This window comes from Dinoponera quadriceps, unplaced genomic scaffold (genome assembly GCF_001313825.1).
Source record: "Dinoponera quadriceps isolate SergipeBrazil2010 unplaced genomic scaffold, ASM131382v1 scaffold248, whole genome shotgun sequence".
NCBI lineage: Eukaryota > Metazoa > Arthropoda > Insecta > Hymenoptera > Formicidae > Dinoponera > Dinoponera quadriceps.
In genome coordinates this window covers 606,048-628,051 of record NW_014554606.1, presented here as the reverse complement: position 1 = coordinate 628,051, position 22,004 = coordinate 606,048, and the positions used below count along the sequence as shown (strand labels likewise).

Below are 22,004 nucleotides of genomic sequence, written 5' to 3'. Positions count from 1 at the left end.
TTAATGTTATAAACATTTATCATTGGTTAAATTTAATTTCTCATTCCGCTATATATTTGACGAGCATCTAATTGATATATTTTTTTAAAGGTATAGACCAAACGGAAAAACATAGTATCATAGATTCTGTTGCTCTGTCATGCCAAAATCAGGTATTTTTAACATATCATTCAGGGTATCCATAAATAATAACTCAGAACTCTTTAAAAATTTCAGTCGAAAGACTTCAAACTTTATTTTTTAATAAATTATACATAAGATTCGGGAAACTCAAAGGTGACATCCCGTCCGGTCAGTTGCTTGTATACTGAAGCAAAGGTATCGACCTGTTAAAAAATAGTAAAATTTAGTGATACATGTATGAACAAAATATTTCCAAGTTTGAAGAGAACAAATATACCTTATGTTCAATGTTCGTCTGTTCATTTCTGTCTAGATGAACTTTGATAACCTGAGAACCATCAAGCCTAACTCTGGTACGCTTGCCAACAATCTCTACAGGATACACCAAATCCTCCAACAAAGCATCGTAGACCGCAGTCAATGTTCGGCTAGTATTAACAATTTAGTTGCGTTTATTAAATTACATACAAGCATTATTAAATATGTTTCTTGCTGTCTTTTATACCTTCTAGGACGCTTCTGCTTGTTCTTAGTACGGGTTTTCCTCGTTGGCTTAGGCAAGATTTTACGTTCACCAACAAACATTACATGTTTGCCAGAAAACTTCTTCTCTAATTCACGCACCAGCCTTGTTTGGATCTTTTGGAAGGCCTTCAATTTTGGCATCGGAACATATATAATAATCGACTGTAAAAAAACAAAATGGTTTAAGGAAAAAATAGCCTGTTAAAAAATATCAAATATAGATACATGTGTAGAAACAAAAAGAGCTATCATTTTAGAAGTTTTCATATTTTAATAAAATAAAATAAAATATGGCTTACTATCTTAAACTACGAGACTTAAAAAAAATTCTAACTATTAATTTCAATAACTAATTATCAGGATTAAAACTACGCACAAGTTAGAAATCAATCTTATGACAGCAAAAAGGATAATAAAGATACTTAAGTACAACAAGCTGAAACTTAAAACTACATAAAAATGAAAGCACTTAAGTCAAAGAAGAAACAGTACAAATACACAAGTACAGATACACAACAAAAACAGATATCCGAGGGATGAGTTTTACCTTCTTATTATTTGTCTCCATTTCTCTCGCCTTGGTAATATACAACTCCCTTAATTGCGACTTCAAGTCGCTGTTCATTTCCAAATCCAAAAGGGCATTGGAGATGCTCAATTCGAATTGGTCGGGCTCAGCCCCGGTGCTCTTAATGATCTTCGCGTTCGCTGTAAACATCTGAAGAGGTTTTGAGGTTAGAATATCACCTGTACTAATTGCGTCGACATGCGTACAAGAAATGTACTCAACTATCGCAATGTTACATTAAAACTCTCGTAGACATTGGAAAGTATTTTATAATATAAAACTAAGTATTAAATACAACATTATTTCGGACATATGATTTACGGTCTATCAGATACATTGCAATCGCAATGTTCGCAAATTTAGTAGAAATGTGACACGTTTTATACATTAAATATATACATATAGCACATGTGTAATAGAATTTTACGTTTCTTCTAAATATTTTACACCTGTATTGCCTGGTTAAGACAAAATCTCACGAAGTACGAACCTTGCGGGTTTCAGGACCACGTGGAAAAGAAAGACGGATCGAAACGAAGAGAGAAAATGGTCTACACAGAGAGTGTAACACGGCAACGGAAACGCATCCATAAGTGGTTACGGCTGCCTTCGGAAACACCACATTGGGGGTAAGGTGGCATTTAATTGACTGATCACGATAAGGAAATTTTAGTTCTTTTTGTCCTGATTGGTCAATTATGGGTAGAGATCCACTTCATGTTGCGAATGCTTCAAAGCGCCGTATAGACCGATCATATTCTTTCTTTGAATACTTCAAAGCATTTGCAGCTTCAAGTGGATCGTATCCTATATGCCATTCTGACATACTCCAGGGTGATATTTCTGAACGCAGCCGAAGTAGAACTAAATTAAGTTGGGTTCGGGAATTCACACTATGTGCACATCATCAGTTTGGATTCCCGAACGCAACTTAAAAGGCTTCGATGGAAACCGAGCCACTGAATGGTTGTAATACTGAAGGCACCGTGTGATTCCGATCTTTGTAATTATTATATTGATCCAACCATCGCGATTTCAATTTTCTGACACGTGGTGACTGTAGAAAAGTATTTATCGTGCTCTTTCTGTTTAGAAGTACAAGATGGTAAGTTTGCTACGGACGGTTTGAATTGAAGGATCCGTTTGCATCGCATAAATATGTTATATGTTTTTCTGCTGCGGAAGAGATTCGTAGTGCAGATTTTCGCGTAATCGTTAGCATATTTAATAAACGTTGAATATATCTTACTGGTGGAAAAACAATAATGTTATATTTCTGTATGTCACACCACTCCAATCTGCTTATTTTTTTCAAACTCAGCTTTTCTAGATTTATGTATTAAGTGTACAAATATTGTAATTATGGACGAGAGATTTTTGTTACAAAAACTGTATGATTCCACTAAAAAAATCAAAGTCGACCTTAAAAATCGAACATTTTAATGTCACAATATTACCATCTTATATATTTATCTTGAAATCTTACAAAATTTTATTTTATATATTTTTCTTATAAATATTTGGTTTTTGAGATATTTAAGGGACCCAGAATTTTTCATACATACTTTGTACATAATATAATCCAAGCATATATATATATAAAATTTCAGTTCATATAATATGTTATTGCTTGCTAAAATATCTTTACAGGCTCGTGGTCCGAAAAAGCATCTCAAGCGTCTCAATGCACCGAAAGCATGGATGTTGGATAAATTAGGGGGTGTGTATGCTCCCCGGCCATCCACTGGTCCTCATAAACTTAGGGAGTCACTTCCCTTGGTTATCTTCCTCCGCAACAGACTAAAGTATGCCTTAACCAACTGCGAAGTAACTAAGATCATGATGCAGCGGTTGATTAAAGTTGATGGAAAAGTTCGCACCGATTCCAATTACCCTGCTGGTTTCATGGGTATGTTCTTGTTATTTTGCACTATTTGTATGTAATATATACATTACATTTTTATGTTATTAAATATTTAGTCAAACTGTATCGAAGCTATGATGTTTGTGTTTATAAGAGATTTGTCAATTTTCAATCGAAGACTAGTGCTCAATATGTGTTTTTCAAGTTTCCATATAGTTTTATACAATTTTGTAAGTTGTATCTGTAATTTAATGTTTATATTACAAACAATAATTGTACTTAATAATTACACGATCAACTAAAAAAACTAATTGCATTATGGCCCCGCCGAAAAACTATCGCACATCTGTTCTTAAGATAATAATCTTGATAATGATTTTGTGGATTGTTGCTGATTCTCTTGCAACAATAAAATCATGAACACAAAATATTGCCACGAATATAAATTATTAAATAATATTTCCATGCTGTTGATCAAATAAGAGCTTTTTGCCTTAACCTGAGCATTATATAATGAAACATTATATTCTTTCTGTTTTACCGGGGAAGAATATTTTAATACATTTAATACATTGTACAGATGCAACGTGATCCGTGTGCAAAACACGAAGATTAATTGCAATTGTAATTCGATTTCTTCAGATGTTATTACCATCGAGAAGACCGGCGAATTTTTCCGATTGATTTACGATGTGAAGGGTCGCTTTACCACGCATCGCATTACTGCGGAAGAGGCTAAAGTAATTATTCGATGTCATGTGTACGTTTTTCCGTGATAAAGGAGAATAGTGCCTTACTTATATGTAACATTGCTTATTCACAGTATAAGTTGTGCAAAGTGAAGCGCGTTCAGACCGGCCCCAAGGGTATCCCCTTCTTGGTGACGCACGACGGTAGAACCATTCGTTATCCTGACCCGGTTATAAAAGTCAACGATACCATTCATCTGGATATTGCCACCGGAAAGATCTTAGATTCCCTCAGATTCGATTCTGGTAATATATATATGTGTATATAATACATGTGTGTATGTATGTGTGTGTATATTTTTATAATATATTTTATATAGTATCAAACACAAAAATGGGAGAGGAACATATCAAGTTTATCTCTCTGTTTCTAGGTAATCTATGCATGATTACTAGCGGAAGAAACTTGGGTCGTGTTGGTACCGTCGTTAGTCGTGAACGTCATCCTGGCTCCTTTGATATCTGTCACGTGAAAGATGCGCAAGGGCACTCCTTTGCCACGAGGTTTGTATGATTAAGTTTTACTTATGTACAAATTTAAACATTTAGTGATTTTTCTCCAGCATACACTGTTTTATCTAGTAAAACAGGTTTTTCGGCTTGTTATCATTAATTAGTGCGAATTTTCGATAAACGATGCGCACTTTGATCATCTGAAACTTTAAGATACAGATGATCAAAGAAAATTCGGCAGAATTTTCTCTTAATATTGGGCCGTATCGAAGCTGTCATATGTATTGTATATCGCGTATAACAGTCTAAAACTGGCCGAGATCGAATCCCTTCATATTGGTCACGGATCACCGTTTCTAGTTCGGTTTTCCGTATTACCCTAGAAGGAAACAATATTCCCTCTTTTGCAAATAATTTCTAGTACTATGTAATCGTAGTTTGTTTCAATATTTTTTTACACAATACGAATTCACTTAGGTTAAACAACGTCTTTATCATCGGTAAGGGCACAAAAGCTTATATAAGTTTACCAAGGGACAAGGGTGTGAAGCTGTCGATTGCTGAAGAACGCGACAGAAGATTAGCTGCAAAGGGAGTAAATTAAGTACATTTATTATTATAAGAAAAGATTCAATAAACCGAAGTTGCCTGGACAATTCTTTTCACGAGTATTTTTAGTATTTATTTGGTCACCTTTGTAAGTAATAGAAAATTCAAGCATTAAAGAGCGACTCATTTTTCTCATTTATTTCGTCACTTATTTAGAAACTTATTTTACTTTTTTCTCACTTTTGAGAAAAAAATTTACTTTTCTCTTTTTTTTTTCTTATTTGACTTGAACCCTTTCAAAAGTAGACTTTCAAATTACACAGTGGAATCAATTGTCCGCATTTGTCCATCTATAATTTTTGTTTGTCTACCGAGTCAGAGTGAGTTATTAACAAACAACGAACTCAACAAGACAGACAATGACCGTCATAAGCACATCAGACGGTTTTTTTTTTTCGAATTGAATATTCTTTGAATAATATGTTGTTAAGTTGTACAACTTGAAAAAGATTTTTTTATTTGCTGTGCAATTTTTCACCGTCGAGAAAAGCGATCCTTAACACTTAACACTAAAGTGTAAAATGTATAAAATTGTGCAAAAACCTGATAATGTTTCTTGAAAACAAGAGAATTTCTTCCGTCTAGCTGAATTGGTAAATTTGAAGATAAAAGTACATATGAATTACCGTCGTACCGTTAAAAAGTGAGAATGAGTAGGAACGGGTTTCAAAGGCAATTTATACGAAGTATGCATAACAAAGATCGTTGGAATACACAACACAAAAAGAGACGCATACATTATAGTATACATTGTTCGAAGTATCTTTTAAAATAGTGCTGTATAATTTGAGAGTAAAAGCATAAATACAATAGACGAGTAAATTTGGAAATTATGGGCGAGATCGAGGAAAAGTGCAGACTTTCACTTCTCTGGCAGCCAAACTTCCGTGTCCAGTTCGATCGCGTTTTGTAGAAGACTATTGCATTGCTCGTCCTTCAACTTTTCATTCCTGTGTTGCACTTCTTTCGCGGCTTTTAAGTACCTACCAAGAAGAGAAACGCGTCATCACGCACGACTATTACAAATAACGAAATAATATTGAGATTCCAATGAAAAGGTCAAAGCGGATTACTTTCGTATACAAAGGACCATATTCTTGATTTCGTTCTCGGTCGTTCTGGGCGACGGTCTTGCATATTCCGTATTTTTCACATGTTTCGTTCGAATAAACGGACAGATACGAATCCATCCACCTTCCCTCACACAGGGGGTTCTCCAATCTCTGCCGTTGTCCCAGATCGGTGGCGATGCACGATCCTCGATCGTGCTTCCCTTAAAGCCACGGCGGTCCATTAACAGCGAATTGTAACGAGACCAGGCAGTTGGGCAAACTTCCGGCGTTGATTGTCTCAGCTGAGCGAAAAATCATGCAGCAGCAAATATTAAAATTATTTTTCTTAAATAAGCAATATACGTCCACAATGCGTGTGCGAAATTGTTCTCAATGTCACGTCAAACGAGTTTACCATTTAATATTCAGTATTGAATGTTTAATGCTTAATATATTTTTAATATATATTTAATATTTATTACATTTAATATTTAATGTCTTTAATTTCGCGATTTTTTAAATATCTTTTAGGTATATTTAACTTTTTAAAAGATATATTCTGTCTGTTAATTTTTGTCGTGATTTGGAAATGTTACATTCGACGTGCGATCGGCTGATGATCCACGTTACAAAATAAAAAAGTTTCTACGCAAATACCGTGGCTCGAGTCTCCGGGGAGAGATTTAGGAAAGCGTCGGCTTCTCGTCCGAGCCTCGACTTCTTTTTCGTAGAGCGGCCGAATTTGGAAGACACTTCGTCCTCATCCTCGATGTGGCGATCGGAGGACCAGATTGTGAACAGGGATAGTCCGGTGTTACACACTGGAAGACCTAACAGATCAAACAGATCGTGCAGTAAGGGCTTCTTCACTTCCGAGTCGACTTCGCAGTCGTTACTTAAAGCTGGGCTCAAATTCACCTGTGGAACGTGCGATTACATTGTAGCGTTTCACACTCGCGTGCACGCCAAAAAAAAGGAGAATATAATTGTTTTATCTAATTATTTCGAGTCATTTTTTATACATATATGTATATACTAACTTCTAAGAGCCACGGCTTCAAATTCTCGTCGATCAATACGTCGAAACCGAAAAATTCGAAACAATTCGAGGATCTGGGAATGCTTGCCACTTGACTCAGGATCGTCAGAGTCACTAGACACGAGATTCTCTGCCAAAGAATCCAATCGAAATATCCCGATTGCTCGAAGTATCTTCTTAGTTGTCGAAACGTCCATTTGCAACCTACATATGGACGAACATACTTTACATCACTCGCAAAAAACGCTCGCCTTCGCTCGCTGTTAATGTCCTAAGAAATACCGGCACCAATGCGTTCCTTTTTCTCCGAGTATCCTGGTCCCAATTTGTTCAGAGAGAAATTCGTGAGGTGTCGGAAAGGATCGTCCAAACGTTCCAGGGAAAATTTCTCGGTGGCGAAACGAGCCAAGCCTTCCTTGTACAGGTAGATCGTCAACGGGCGATACGACGGTACGCACACGTACAAGCGAAGATCGAATTTGTAGCCGCCGATCAGCAGAGGATTCTCAATGTACTTCTGCACAACTGCGGCATTGTCGTACGACAGATCGCTTAATTTCTAGAAGGATACATTTAGACGGTTTACACGATTGTTCAAATATCCTACCCTTGTGTGGTTGAAGTTTGAAACGATCTTCGAGCGAAAACTAAGAAAAAATTTTTTCAAGTCAAACATCCAGAAAAAACCAAAATATGTAGAAACAATAAAATTGTACGAAATATGTCGATATGAATATGAATAAACGAGAGAAACGGAAAAGATTACCCTGTCTCTTATTTTTTCTATAACTTCTCTGTTTCCCTTTTCTGTTTATATATATATCTGAGAATTCACTATATTGTGTAATTTTATCTTGGTAATATGTAAAAAAATTCAAGCATTTGTGCGATGACATTTTTGGGCTGTGTTATTGCGTATTCTTCAGAGAAACGCTTACACGAAACAAGAAAATCCCTCTCCCCTGACTTTGACCGACCGGCTTACAGATCCAAACTTTGTCGTCCTTTTCGTAACGACTGCACTCTTCAGCTAATCTCGTGTATTCGGAAGGCAAGTTGTATCCTTCGGGGCTGGCGCAACGGATTAGTATCTTATTATCATAAACGGACTTATTCTATTCTATTCTGTCATGCACAGTACCTGAAGTCATAAATTGAACCGTGAATTTTCTTCATGCACTTCAAGTGGCGTATCAGTTTATCCTTCCGGCAGATGGAATTTCCTTTTGGTATCCGATTCACGAACTGCGAGCGAGAAATAACCTGACATACTATTCTCGCCAATTAGTTGTGCTTTTAATAAACAATTAAATTATTAAAATATAAAAGAAACCACCGAAGATACCATGCTTTTAATAAACAATTAAACTATTAAAATATAAAAGAAACCACCGGTGAGCTTAAATTAAATGTAATCACTTGGTTAAAGCGTACATAAATAATTCGAAAAACAGATACAGACGTCTCGTGAATTGATCATGCAGTGAGAAGATTGCGATTAAATTTTAATTGATTCTTTTAGCAGCGGAATTAGAATTAACGAACTCAACGGTGATCTCGGAATCCGACCAGGATTCTGGAAGGAATCGGAATTAGCTCAGCGTCGGTCACTTGGAAATTTGCGCAGGAGTTCCCTTTCTTTTTCGGGCGCTTGTTATTTACATTTCGAGCTTTTAAAACGCGAGCGGATTGCGTTATTACCTGCCAGGGGAGTAATGGCCTGTAATGCGACGTGGAGAAACCGCCGGACCGCCACCATAAATTCCATCGATCTTTGAATACATTATTTTCGCCGGCGTACTCCCGCCATCCGCGTTCCGTGCAAACCTGTAAGAAAACATTCGCGATAAGCGAAAAGGGCGGCTGATATTGCCTGGGCTATTCCGAGGGCAAAAGTACTATTTATATGACTCGTCTCAAATGTCGATATGCGTGAATGCTCGAGTATTTTTCTCGTTGCCAGACAGGAGGGAGGATTGCCAGGCAATCTCCTCCCCCTCCCTTCCCCCTTCTTGTCCCTTACCACGGTATAAAACGATGTAAGACTTTTAACACAATGACTACCGAATGCGAGTTAACTCGCAGCCGTGGCGTGCGAACGAGATTCTCCGTTCCATGCATCAATCACGAGTTAACTCGCATCGGTTTTTTCCCCTCTTTTCTGCTGAGTAATAAATATAATTATTTAATACATTAAAATGACACGCTGATTTTTTCCGATGGGAACAAATTTCGCCGATGCCACTATGACGCGCTAAGGCGTGTTACTTTTTTAAAGCACGGTGTGGACATGGAGGCATCCGAAGATCTCGCAAAATAATCGATACAGCCCGATCGATTTTTGGATCCTCCTTTCGTTCGGATTCGTAAAACTAAGCGAGATTGAGCCCGCGCGACTTTTGCGACGCGAGCGACGGGCAAACCGGTATCGGATGAAAATAGTCGTTTTATCGATACGATTAGTCCGTAGATATAAATATTCTCTCACAAGCGAGTTTCGAGTATTTTATCGTCTCACAAAAATATACGCTAATGTGTTGGATAAACCGTCGAAGTATACACCGCAAATCGATATCGATTTAACGTTGCATACACAAAGAAAGAGGTTTCTTTAGATTTTGTATTTCTATTTATTTGACTAAAATTTCATTTCATAAAACAACAACATATTCGAAATATTATTTGTTTGGATAAGAATTATATTTGTCTCCTTCAAGAAAACTCTATTATTTAACAGAAAGAACGCTATTATTTGAAATAATAACCTTTTAACCGAATAAAATATTATTTGATTACAATCAATATGTAAAATGAAACAGATAGATTTCTTTATGAGAAAATCGTCTTTCTTCATTTCGAACAAATTTTTTCTTTACGATAAAGATACATAGTTTCGTTGAAAAGTCTAACAGTCGTACTTATTAAACAAAACATTAGTTTCTTCGGAGCATGCGCCGGTGATGAAATTTGTTTGTGGATGCGGTAAAATTTATTAAATTTGACGAAATTTTTTTCTCAGTGTTTACCGCGCGCGCGTCCATCGCGCGGATATTCTCCGTTCGGCCCGAACCTCGAGGAAGTCGGATTTTCGATTTCGGAAGGCGAGAACGGATAGTTAATTGCGCGCGTTAATTGAGCAGACAGTGCGCTTACGCATTTCAAAGTTTCCGGAACTTTCGGGTGATATACGCAAATAGCGACGGGCCGTCCTTGATTTATTGTCGTATTATTAGAACATCAGGAATGACTGCGCGTGCGATATCAGAAGCGAGTCAAGGCCTTTGATTACAATTAAATCGGTCCGCACGACACGCCGCTTTAATTATGCGAGCACGAATAAATGAGAAAGGCGAGGAGCGTCGCGGCTAATTCGGGAATGATAGCGTATGCACCCGTGCACGCTAATACGGCATCGATAAAGTTATCGTTGCAACGTCAGACAACGATTAAATCGCGCGATACGCGTTCTTTCACCCGGTGCACCGCAAATCCAGACGTTTAATTGAGAGACTAATTAACGTTAGCCGATGATAATGATAATGCTGATCGACGAATTCCAATGCGTACATGTATAGAGAAAAAGATTTCTTTGGATTCGACAAAATTTCTTTAATTTAAACAAATTTGTCGTTCGGAATGGAGCAAACAAACGAATGTTTGATTTAATCAGCAGGATTGTTTCGTTTCTCAAACAATAAATATCTTGACGTCAAATAACGTACTTCTTTTGTATTTTATACCAATATTACAATGGTTGTCAGAAGAAATAAATCATTTAAAAGAAGTAACGCTATGTTGGAAAGACATTAAATAACTTTCTTGTTTTAGTGGAACAACCCCAAGCAGCAAAATGACGTCAGAGATCTGACGTCGATATGATGTCACAATGACGTTGCGTCTGACGTCTATCAAACAACATGATTTACTCTCGTGAAACAACATTTTCATTCGAACAAAATGACACTCGATATGAAATTATATTGTTTATATTAAACAAATCCGAGTTAAACAAACACGTGTACTAAACCCGAGGAAATCCTTTTCTCCGTGTATCATCGCGATTGCTGAAGTAACGAAACATAGTGATTGTCAGTTCCAATCATCAAACCAATCGTTAGAGTTCGTCAAGGCATGACGCGACGCACGTTAGTCGGGTACAGCGGGCTGCAATTTTTAGATCAGCTAAGCAATAGTTACCGATTCGAATTTCGAATGTTCCTTCTTGATTTAGTAACCGTTCGTCCCCCGTCGCAATTTAATCATCATCCCGGGGGATTCAGATGTTTCCCGGAGCCGGTGGTACTTATGTAGATTTCCCGTGGCACGCAAAGGATTCCGAAAATTCGTAGGGTAAATCCCCCGAGATATGTCATTATTTGATTTTGATTAATCGCGCGCGTTGCACAGCATTGGCGAGCCCCGCTTACGGAGGCCCGGCTCGGAGCTTATTTTAGACACGTTTATGCAAACGCCCAATGACTCGGGCGAATTATACGCCCGTCACTGGCAAGCTTCCATTTTTTTCAGTCGTCCTTTCACGGATAACCCAATTTTTTTCTGTTCTATTCCGCGTCCGGCCGCGGGTAACGATCAGAGGGAGGGCGAACGAGCAATTGGCCTAATAAACGATGCCTGTCACGAGCGAGGCAACTTCGCAACGCTGCGTTCCCATGTGACGCTTTGACATTCAAGCGGTGCGGCCTCCTTGGACGCGTAACGACGGCGACGACGAGGGAAAAAGTCAAATAGGTTTCACGACAGGGATCGCGATGAAACCCCGCAAATTGCCGAACGGCCCCTTCGTACGGGGAGCTGCGCGAAGTCAGAACAAATACCGCGGTTAATTACGCGCGGTTACATTCTATCCGTTCTCCCCGGGAAATTATTTCAAATTCGAAGCAAAGTCGGAGAGTCCGCACTGTGGTCGGTTCATCACGCAAGGCGAACGCGGAGGAACTTTCGTTCGCTTTTATCCTGCTGTGGATCTGCGCACGGTACGTGTATCGTTCGGAATTATTCGTGAGCTGTTTGAAAAGTGCAAATTTCCTCAATCGATATCTCGAACAGAGTGTTAGCGTCTTTCGGAATAACAGGCGGCGAAAGTCGAGTTCTCCCTCTTGTGCGAAACTCCTTATCGCCCGTCCAAATTGGACCTTGTCTCTTCCGAGGTGCAATTACAAACGTAATTAGCGAATATTACAAGTTTGCGACTGATAACGGTTGCTGACGAAATTTGATTCAAGGAGGCAATTTAGCTTCGAACTCATCGAGGCATCGCAGTCGCTCAAATTAGAAATCGGAAGTTGCAAAAGAGCAGTTTACACTGAACGAGCCTCTATTAGCTAAACGAGCTAATGTCAATTATATTTTTACGTTTACAGGTGCAATGGCACACGTAACGATAACTATCGGGGTGCGATTAAGTAGCGTGAAAAATTGCAATAAGTGGCAGCACTTTCGCCATCCCAAAAATCTCCTCCGACTTCCGCTCTCTCTCTCTCTCTCTTCCTTCTTCTCCTTCCTCCCTTACTTCCTCTTTTACTTTCTTTCCTTCCTCTTTTTTTTTCTTTTTCCTCGTTGCATGTCGCACTTACTTCATCGTCGCGTCTAAAAGCGGCGAATGCACGCAGAGGCGCGTTGCATTCGTCTGCCGCTGCGGGTATGCACGTATGTATGTATCGTACCTTGAAAAGTATTTGGTTCAAGGCTGTGTCTAAGTTTGTAACACCGTGCCGCGAACAAAGTCCAAGGGACATAAAAGTCAGAACCCGAATGGGGTGCGGGCGGGCGGGCAGATCTGTTTCCGACACGTTTATGTAGGAATCCAGTGTACGTACGTGAGTGAGCGTTTCCCTTTCGGAGCCGACGACCCTTCGCGTCGAATCGAATCGATCTCGGGGAATCATTCGCGATGCACACCGCGCCGCTGCGAAGCGTTTCGGCGCTCGTGCAAAAACCAACGGGTGTCGTTTGGATTTTCACGTGGACGAAAGAGACGAGCTTCAATCGCGGCAACACCGAACAACGCGTTTCCACGCGAACCGAATTTTCCGCTGACCGGGCAGGAACGGGAAAACTCGGTTGCAGGAACGGACGGATTCCCGTGGGAGGTTTTCTAGTCAGGAAATATTGCTCAACCGAGTTTTAATATACTGAGAGGGATTATAGTTATCTTTCACCTCACATGTACCTTCTTTATGATTTTGACTGTACATCGAAAGGGAATTGCTATTTTCAAGTAAATATTTATTAAGGAGTGTTGTAGTAATTTATTTTATTTGGATTAAGTAAATGTCATTGGAATGTAGCACGCTGGAAGAAAAAAAGTGCTACATTCAAGCAATATTTACTTAATCCAAGTAAAATAAATCACTACAATATTCCTTAGTAAATGTTTATTTGAACATAGTAGTTTTTCTTTCAGCGTAAGAATAGTAGAAGCAAACATGCATGTAAGGTTGAAAAATGGTCCTCCTGATTATAATTCTTTCACTGTGACGATTATAGTTACGAATATCAAATATTTTTTTCCAGGTAAACAGTCGAATGTTCGGACGAATGTTTTCGGTCGCGGTAACAAAGATATTATATCTCGCCACCGAATTTTCGTCTGGTCTCCTCGTTCAGTTACGCGAACTGAGACTTTGTTTTTTTCTTCCGTATACAATTTCCATGTGTGCGTCATGTTCTGTCGTGAACTTTATCGATCGTCGTTCGTTCGAATTGCACTTTCGACCGTTTTACGAAATAAACCCGGCAGAAAGCGTGATTTTTACGGACCGATCGTCACCTGTACAAGTAGAAGCGGTCCGGTGCTGTTCTCGTTTAGCCTGAACACAAAAGGGCCTTCCACGCACTTCACTGCCATGCCGGAGCATCATACTTCCTCGATGCACGGTGAATCGAGAGCCTCCCGTTGGATCACGTCGATGTCACATCACACTCTGAGTGAATATTAGCGGCGTGCGCTGAGGAAAAGTAGAAGATTGTATCAGTCAAATGCATTATTGTATTTTGTCGCGTCGGCGAACTGACCACGCGGCATGTTTTTATCAGAAAACTAACAATAAAGTGTCGTGTGAAAAGCGTGAACGGATCAATGTGCAAATAGTGAGTGAAATTACATAACACATTAAGAGAAAAATACTTAAAAATTTATCTGGAAATAAGATTTATCTCACAGGAAGTTTGTCTCGCGGAAATCAATGTTATCTCACAGAAATAAGCCTTATTTCAAAAGTAATATATATTCAAAGTAGAAAAGAGCAAATAAGCAAGTGGTGTGCGATTAAAGGACGAGGTTGATGAAAGAACCATTCCTGGAATTAATCGACTAATTCGGTGAAGGCGCGTGACACGAGACATGTTGATCAACATGTTGGCGACGCCTGCGTGTCAACGCGCGTCGTGCAGGTGTATATCCGACGGTCCAACGTCAAGGATCGAATTTGAAACGCGAAGCGCGCGGAAATTGCGCGGCCACGTGCGTCGCGGTTCCACTTCGCTCGTTGACTCTGTCGAAGCGAACACAAACGAAGAAAAGTTAACACATATCTGCGAAACTACGATCTCACCCCTACAGACAGCACACATTCGTCAATAATCCCAATCCTCATTCGGGTGCTTTCGTTGCAAAGCGATATCGCGATATCCGCTTCGACTTACGGTCTCGGGAACACCTCGCAGACCGTATTATCTGAACATATCTGCGAAACAATTAGAAACGTCCGATTGTGCATCACCGTTTCCATCCATCGAGCGTCCCAGTTATCTGCAATTCGACGATTATCACTCCATCATTCGCGAACTCGTAGAAATCAAGCGATAAAAACAACTCTTTTTCGACGTCGCAAGCATTTCAGGTTACGTGATTCCCCGGTTGTTTCGAATTCTAAATACGATTCAAGTTCGTAAAGTTGGGGAAATAAATTACTATTGTACGAGAATAATCAACATCGTGCTGTTGCGAATTATAATCTCCCGCGCGTGAGTAATTAATTCGATGGTGAATCTTTTAAAAAAAAAAAAAAAGAAAAAAATAGAAAACTTACCTTAGGATCGTGCTCGGTAGAGATGACATCGCCGACGATTACGCCACTTCAACTTCAGCCACATCGAGAGTCACTCGTGCTTTCGATGCATCGAAACTCTCTCTTTCTCTTTCTTTCTCTTTCTCTCCCTCTCTTTTATTATTTCCGTCCGCGAAGTTTTGCCGCGTTGATAGCGGGTCTGGACAAGGCGGGATCTCGATTCTCACTGGTGCGCGGCCACGTTCCGGTCTACGCAATCGCTTTGACTCCGTTCGCAGGTGCGCAGGCTACCTGCCTGGTGTGTTCGCGCGGCCCGCTTGCAGCTTTTATGCGCTTCCCGCGCGGCCGCCGCGCGGCAAGGACGTCGGAAGAGTGCCGGATGGGCGATCAATGGCGGCCTATTGGAAGGGTCCGAGGGAGTTTAGATAATACGAATTTATGGAAGGTTATTAGAAGCACGCGACGGCCACCGCTCCGTCCTTCTCCGCTGGCTGTCTCTATATGGCAACCACAATGAATCTTTCGGATCCTCCGAACTAAAACGTATAAATATAGTTAAACGCGATATTAAACGATACCGGAACGATGGAACACAGTAGCATAATAAAATGAAGCCTAATACGCCACAGAGGGAAGTCAGTTTCTTCTTCTATGAAATTCTTTCTCAATTTTATCGCCATGATTTTTAGCGACACAAGAATATACCGTGAATAGAGTTCGACTTGCCGAGGAATATAAAATAACAAATAACACACATGAAACGGAAGAGTGCGAAATTAAAGCAGAATATCGATATGTTTCTCAGCTACGAAATTCTATGGTAATTTTTCTTTTTAATTTTCTCCTTGTAATAGGATTAATAGAGTAAATATGGACACTGTGTGGAAAATACTTGCTAACTTTGTCTCCTTTCAAGATTCTCGAGCTTTCGATTTTGTAACCCCGGAGAATACCGTGAAACGAATGTAACGTGGTAAAATCAAAATGAGAGAGAAAGATAAAATGTAATTACGTCAGGAAGTGAACTATTTTCTCGGGAAATTATATTTTCGGGAAGTAAAATACTGCTCCCGGCGCTTGTCGATCCTCTCAAACTTCATGACGTGGAATAATTCCGATTAATGCCTGGTATTAATTCCGGGGATCCTTCGAGTCGTCGTTCACCCTTACCTTCAATGATCACGGACGTTCTAACGGCGGTATCGAGCTCGAGCGCGAGATTGAGCTTTCCTCGGGCGACTTCATGCCCTTTTAAAGGCCGGCGCGACGCACTTATAATGGAACATAATTGTAATTGATATTTACGAGAATTCCGCCGGGGAAAAAACAATCCCCCGAGCGTCACGCGACGCGCAGGGATACACGCTGGGCTAATTGGCGTTCGCGAAAAAATATTTCAGCCCGGGCAATTACCGTCTAATTATAATAGGATGCCTGATTACTCGACTTTCTCGGAGACCCTCTCGTTGACCCGCGCGTAACATGCTCGACGATCAATCAAACGCCGACGATGTGCGAAGGACACGACTGCGGGATTATTAAGTGATTGCGTGCATACGCAGGAATAAAGACCGAATGTATCTTGACGTGGAAGAATTGACGAAAGAGAGAGAGAGAGAGAGAAGGGAGGGGCAAATACGATGTGCCAATTTGCCGGTTATACAACGCTACCTTTGACTGTATCTGATGTACAATAAGTGTGCACATAAGTAAGAAACGAGACACAGACACGTTGCGTGTTTCATCGGAAATCTTCACGAATACCTCCGCATCGTGATTTTATCGATGACGGACACTCTTCGGAATCAAAAGAGGATTACTTCGCGCGTCTCCTCTTTCTTCATTTTTATTCGCGGTCTATGAGTCTCGAATCAAATACGCTCGTTGAAGCTGCTTAGTTTCTTAGTCGCACGAGAGAACGTCTACTACAATATAATAGAATATACTATACATTCGGTCTTTTCTGAACCAGCCTCGACGCAGTCGGCGCTAATCCGGACGACAATCGTTAAGGAATAATAATCGCATTTTTTCACGGTTACCGTGTAACAATAATTGCCCGATAATTTTCGATGACTGTCCCCCACTCGCGAGAAGAGAGAGCTCCCGCAAGCACAATATTCTCGCGAGTGAAGCTCATTTTAGAAGAGGTTTATAATTCGCGGAAACGGAATTTGGAAGAGAATTCTGTTTTCTTTTTTTTTTATTATTTTATGTGCGACGTAAACATACGGAGAACATTTGAAGATTTTTTTTAGATGTATACCTATACATCTTACGCAAATGTCTATGAATGTTATTCTTCAATTCTTCAAATGTTTTCTTCAGACCACGTCTTGGACGATCTGCAAATCGCAACGCAAATTGTCCGGATTGTCCGAAGCGTGCTTGAAAATCGGTACATAATTATTCCGCGGCTCGCGAACACGTATTCGCGTTCGCGGCCGCGTACTGCAACCGATATACGTACCTCGATGTACTTCGTGTAGTCACGTAGGATACTCTAATGTTAGCGATATAAATAGAGATACAAATAGATTATATTTCTCTCTCTCTCTCTCTCTCCCTCTCTCTCAAAGAATCTTTATGCGGCCCGCGTTCTATGTCACACAGGCATCCTCGAATTACGCATAAGCAGATTGTACAATATCCGGAAACACGATCGACTCTTTGCAATTTAAATTTCATTCTCTCCCGATATCTGGAATTTCCATACGCTCGTATTTCCCCGCCATTTTGGTCCGTAATCTGTTTTTTTATGCTTTTGACGGTACTGTAGAGAAATTCAATAGCGCGTTCACAATCGCGCGCACGCGCGCGTGTATGGTTTTGTAATAAGTTTAAAAGTTATAACTATCAGAAAAGAGATATCACGAAGGCATAAAAGGAGGTACGGCGAAGGACTGATATATTTTTCATAAGGATGCCTGTTAATCAATTTACCATAATAGTCATTTGTTATCAGTGGCGTAACAAATATATATAAAATGCCCGAACGTAAATAATTAAACGAAAGCACTTTAACTACTAGAACACTAATTATAATTTAATTATAATTCATCAAAACGCGCAGGATTATCGTCTGTTTGATATACCATTCTTGCTAGCAATAGAATCTCCTTAAAAATCGCGAAGAAGGAAATTTATTCACTCGTAAAATTACGCGTCCTCACATGTATGGTATTAATACGTTATTACACAAATTAAGATTCTTTAGCTCCGGGGCACCTCTGTCTCTAAAATGGCGGGATATTCGCTACGCTACTGGTCATTGTTTCTATACGTACATCTGACTGTGAATAGAAGAGAACTTAATTGTACGTATAAATGTTGCGTGTTAAAAAAAAAAAATGTTATATCGAAAGGAGATTTAAACATGTAGTATAGCAAACGACGGCGACAGTTGGATATTTGTATATTTCAGACGCATCGTGCGATTATATACTCGTTACTAATACTTCAATGTTACTCGGTAACATCTCCGGCAATAAAGATGACTATACGGCCGTACGACATCGTCCCGTGAAAGTTTTGTCCCTTGCACAACTTCCGTCCCGCTTGCACACAATTTCCGAATCTACAACTCAAAGGAATCCGAAAACTAGAACTTCTCGAAAAATTAACTATCAGGTTTACGAGGAAACCAATACAACGGAAAGGATCTACTATGTAAATTATTCAATATACTTACCAAAGAACGTGAGAAATACAATTTCTGCCCCGGCTGAATGAAAAGTGGCATTCTCTTCTTTCTGAAGAAAGGGAGTATTTCTCAACACGTGGAAGGAGATAGAAATGATTTCAACAAGTACGATATTTACAGGCCATGATATTTTATTAATCTATACATCGGTAACAAAAATAACAACTTCTTCGATTATTATTACTAAGTAATGTTATTGTTATCTTTACACTTAAAGTTAGACGACCTGACTGAGACGCGACGCGTTGCACGCGCGATTTTGGCTGTTTCTAGTATCTCGAGGTAAAAACAAGGAGATCAGATCGGTACGTTCTCGTCTTACACGAACTGCGCTCCACGTTTACCAAGCGCTGCAAAGAAAAATCAGAGATAGGTCAAAGTGGTTGTCGGGGAGCAATTTCTCGTGGATAATAGATTATTTCGCGTATATTCGTCGCGAGATATTCGTGACAGCCTCTTTCCCTTACCCGTAGGAGGGCGACGGATCTGGCTGCGACCAGGCTGGCGCGTATTCTTTATGCGGCGGTCCGTAAATAGGTTTCGGGACGATCCTTTCGATGTAAACTGGCTTCTCGACGTATTCCACGTACTTCACCGGAGGCGAAAGATACACGTGATGTACTTCCGGTGCGCTGTAATAACCGGCTTTGTATCTGAAAGTACGAGGGAAAACAAATGAGAATATCCACCGAAGAATCGATGAAGAGCGTGTTCTTCTGATATCCACTTTCGCGGTTTTCTCAAAAAGAATCTTGCAGATCAATTTGAGATACGGTGACAATGGCACAGAGAGACAAGCGACGAAATTGTATCCAGCAAATATCAACTAACAGTCTCATTAAACATTTTTCATACACAATTATATATTATCAGACATGTAATTATATATAATTAGATATAATTAGACGTGTAATTATATGTAATTATATATTTTTATATATGGACATATTTTATATATAATTATTTATTATATTTTATAATTATATGTTGTACATAATTATATATATATGAAAAATTGTTTAACAGGGTAACATCAATGTTATCATTTCCCACTCAACAATGTTATATAACACATACGTTATATTGCATTTACATAGTTGAGTGGGAATTACATCATTGCTGTTATGTTACTGTTGATTGGGGTCTGCTGGGTATTTTCCGCGACACGATACACTTTCTCACCCTTTCGCGACGCCGAGACCGAAGCCGAGGAGGCCAGCGCCGAGCAGCTTCTTCTTCAAGAACAGCGTTCTCTTTTCCCTGGTGTGTACCGCGCCGCCATCGACTTGATCCTCAACAGCCACACTTCCAAAGTCAAGCGATTGTTGGTCCAGCACTGTATCTTCCGCCGCAGCTCTCAGTGTGAAAGAACAGCAAACGACGATAGCGATGATGACGACGGTGCGATGCATCTGTCCACGTACGGAACACGTGTCGCAGGTTAATCGTAAATTTACCATACATTAACGTCTCAGTAAACACCAACAATAACGTTACATCAATGTTATAATTTCTCACTCAAACATATAAATACAATTTAAACATACGTTGTATACAGAGTAATATAATATACGTTATATACAAAATGTCTTAGCATAAAGAAAATGTCTAAATTTCTCCTTTGTTTCAAATGATATGAAAAAATATGTTTGGAACATAATTTGACTGGTTTCAAAGGAGGAATATCGTGGAAGACAAACTTTTTACGGTCATTTTTTCAATTGTTCTTCAAGTCTCCATATTTAGGTCTTCAAGATATTTAGGTTACACTCTGTATGTAACAGTTACATTATTAATATTATTATATTAATATTATAATTATATAAGTGAGAAATTATAGAACTGTTGTTTTATTGCTGTTAATGTTTACTAGGATGTTTAAAAAGAGTCTAGCACGAATGACATGGTAAATTGCAAAAGCTAATTGAAATTTCCACGTGTCCTCCCCGGGACCTCGTCCGAGGTCTTTCGACTTGAGCAAGACTTCGATCGGACGTGTCGACTTTTACCTTGCGTCTCAGTACGGTGAGGTCAGGTAGAAAATAATTGGTGATGATACACCGCGAGGACAGGCCTGAATACTGTGACTTTGATCGAGGATTCGTTCGATTTTATACCGACCTGCCTACCTCTCCGCTATTTGCGGCCAACACGGGCGCGATTCCGGAGCCGCCCCCTACCACGGAGCCGGGAATAGGCCTAACATCGGGTTTAGGTCGATTAAACCCATTGTGACACCCACCGATGCGTTGTTGCATACGTCATGACAACGGGCAGACTTGGCCGGGATTTCAATTTGACCTCTCATCCGAGTCACGACAGGTCGCTGTATGAAAAATTCCGCGTGGCTTCCATTCTTCTTCGCCGGGCGATTTCCTCGAATATAGAAACGCCTGTTTAACTTCGNAATGATTACGTGTATGTATCAGATCGCACGTAACGAGCTCGGTGCGATTGCGTGCGGCAGAAGCACGTGTATCGCTGAAAGGCGGGACATGTGGACCCGCCGAAGAAAGAATAGAAAATTCGTTGCGCAGTATTTCACTTTCTCCTCTCTTCGTGCCTCTCTTTCTCTCTCTCTTTCTTTTCTTTCTTCTTTTCTCCGCCGCTCTAATTGTTGCAGCCGATGATTGTGTGCATTATCTGCTCGTCACGTCGCCGGAGCTGATAAATCGAAACGATGCCCGTCGTGTTCCTGTTGCCTTTTCTTTTTCTCCCTCACTTTCTCAAATTCGCCGTCGATTCGCCAAATCCTGCCGTTTCAAGTTTTAACTATCTTCAAGTTTTAACAGCGATCGCTGATAAGCGGATCGCTCGTCCCAGTCTCGATTCGGTCAAAGGAGATCCTGGGAAAAAATGAGCGCAAACTTTAGCGATTAATTGCAAAAAACAGTACCAGATCCATGACATAATGATAAAATTTCGCGTGACAATTTACCCGGAAAATCAAGCACGTTCTGAAAGACACAATAGATTCTCCTCCTCGTCGATGTAACGCCGGAATTGAAGAAAGTAAACCTCGATGTTTCGGAGTTAATTGTGTCACGTCAACGCGACGCCTTCTCGGTAATCATCGCTTCTACGGCAATGCTGAGTTTCTTCCGTTATTTATCATTATGTCATGGATCTGGTACTGTTTTTTGCAATTAATCGCTAAAGTTTGCGCTCATTTTTTCCCAGGATCTCCTTTGACCGAATCGAGACTGGGACGAGCGATCCGCTTATCAGCGATCGCTGTTAAAACTTGAAGATAGTTAAAACTTGAAACGGCAGGATTTGGCGAATCGAC

At 39.9% G+C, this 22,004-nt stretch overlaps 4 protein-coding genes across 7 annotated transcripts; 1 reads left to right on the top strand and 3 right to left on the bottom strand.

The window, feature by feature from the left end:
• Positions 1-200: 200 nt before the first annotated feature.
• Positions 201-1,816, bottom strand: LOC106752276 (40S ribosomal protein S7). Its single transcript, XM_014633853.1, has 5 exons — positions 1,707-1,816; positions 1,196-1,366; positions 629-810; positions 401-551; positions 201-326 (listed from the first exon to the last, which is right to left on the bottom strand). Exons 2-5 carry the CDS (start codon positions 1,364-1,366, stop codon positions 249-251), a joined length of 582 nt encoding a protein of 193 aa, XP_014489339.1. The 5' UTR covers positions 1,707-1,816; the 3' UTR covers positions 201-248.
• Positions 1,817-2,197: 381 nt separating this feature from the next.
• LOC106752380 (40S ribosomal protein S4-like) lies at positions 2,198-4,951 on the top strand. The gene is made up of 6 exons (XM_014634049.1): positions 2,198-2,321; positions 2,867-3,125; positions 3,723-3,820; positions 3,904-4,075; positions 4,204-4,333; positions 4,760-4,951. Exons 1-6 carry the CDS (start codon positions 2,319-2,321, stop codon positions 4,884-4,886), a joined length of 789 nt encoding a protein of 262 aa, XP_014489535.1. The 5' UTR covers positions 2,198-2,318; the 3' UTR covers positions 4,887-4,951.
• A 93-nt stretch (positions 4,952-5,044) lies between these two features.
• On the bottom strand, positions 5,045-16,203 carry LOC106752379 (probable tubulin polyglutamylase TTLL2). Of its 4 annotated transcripts, none has more exons than XM_014634046.1 (11): positions 16,183-16,203; positions 15,034-15,548; positions 13,773-14,753; positions 8,684-8,809; positions 8,124-8,227; positions 7,921-8,053; positions 7,271-7,541; positions 6,984-7,186; positions 6,601-6,861; positions 5,965-6,245; positions 5,045-5,874 (listed from the first exon to the last, which is right to left on the bottom strand). In XM_014634046.1, exons 3-11 carry the CDS (start codon positions 13,848-13,850, stop codon positions 5,754-5,756), a joined length of 1,578 nt encoding a protein of 525 aa, XP_014489532.1. In that variant the 5' UTR covers positions 13,851-14,753; positions 15,034-15,548; positions 16,183-16,203; the 3' UTR covers positions 5,045-5,753. The 4 variants fall into 4 exon arrangements, with proteins under 4 accessions (XP_014489532.1, XP_014489531.1, XP_014489534.1 ...); XM_014634045.1 differs by lacking the exon at positions 16,183-16,203 and having other exon boundaries at positions 7,265-7,541; positions 13,773-13,950; positions 14,557-14,753; XM_014634047.1 differs by having other exon boundaries at positions 5,784-6,245; positions 7,265-7,541.
• Positions 16,204-18,849: 2,646 nt separating this feature from the next.
• On the bottom strand, positions 18,850-20,807 carry LOC106752282. The gene is made up of 4 exons (XM_014633859.1): positions 20,725-20,807; positions 19,898-20,127; positions 19,183-19,368; positions 18,850-19,065 (listed from the first exon to the last, which is right to left on the bottom strand). Exons 2-4 carry the CDS (start codon positions 20,125-20,127, stop codon positions 19,056-19,058), a joined length of 426 nt encoding a protein of 141 aa, XP_014489345.1. The 5' UTR covers positions 20,725-20,807; the 3' UTR covers positions 18,850-19,055.
• Between the last annotated feature and the right edge of the window lie 1,197 nt (positions 20,808-22,004).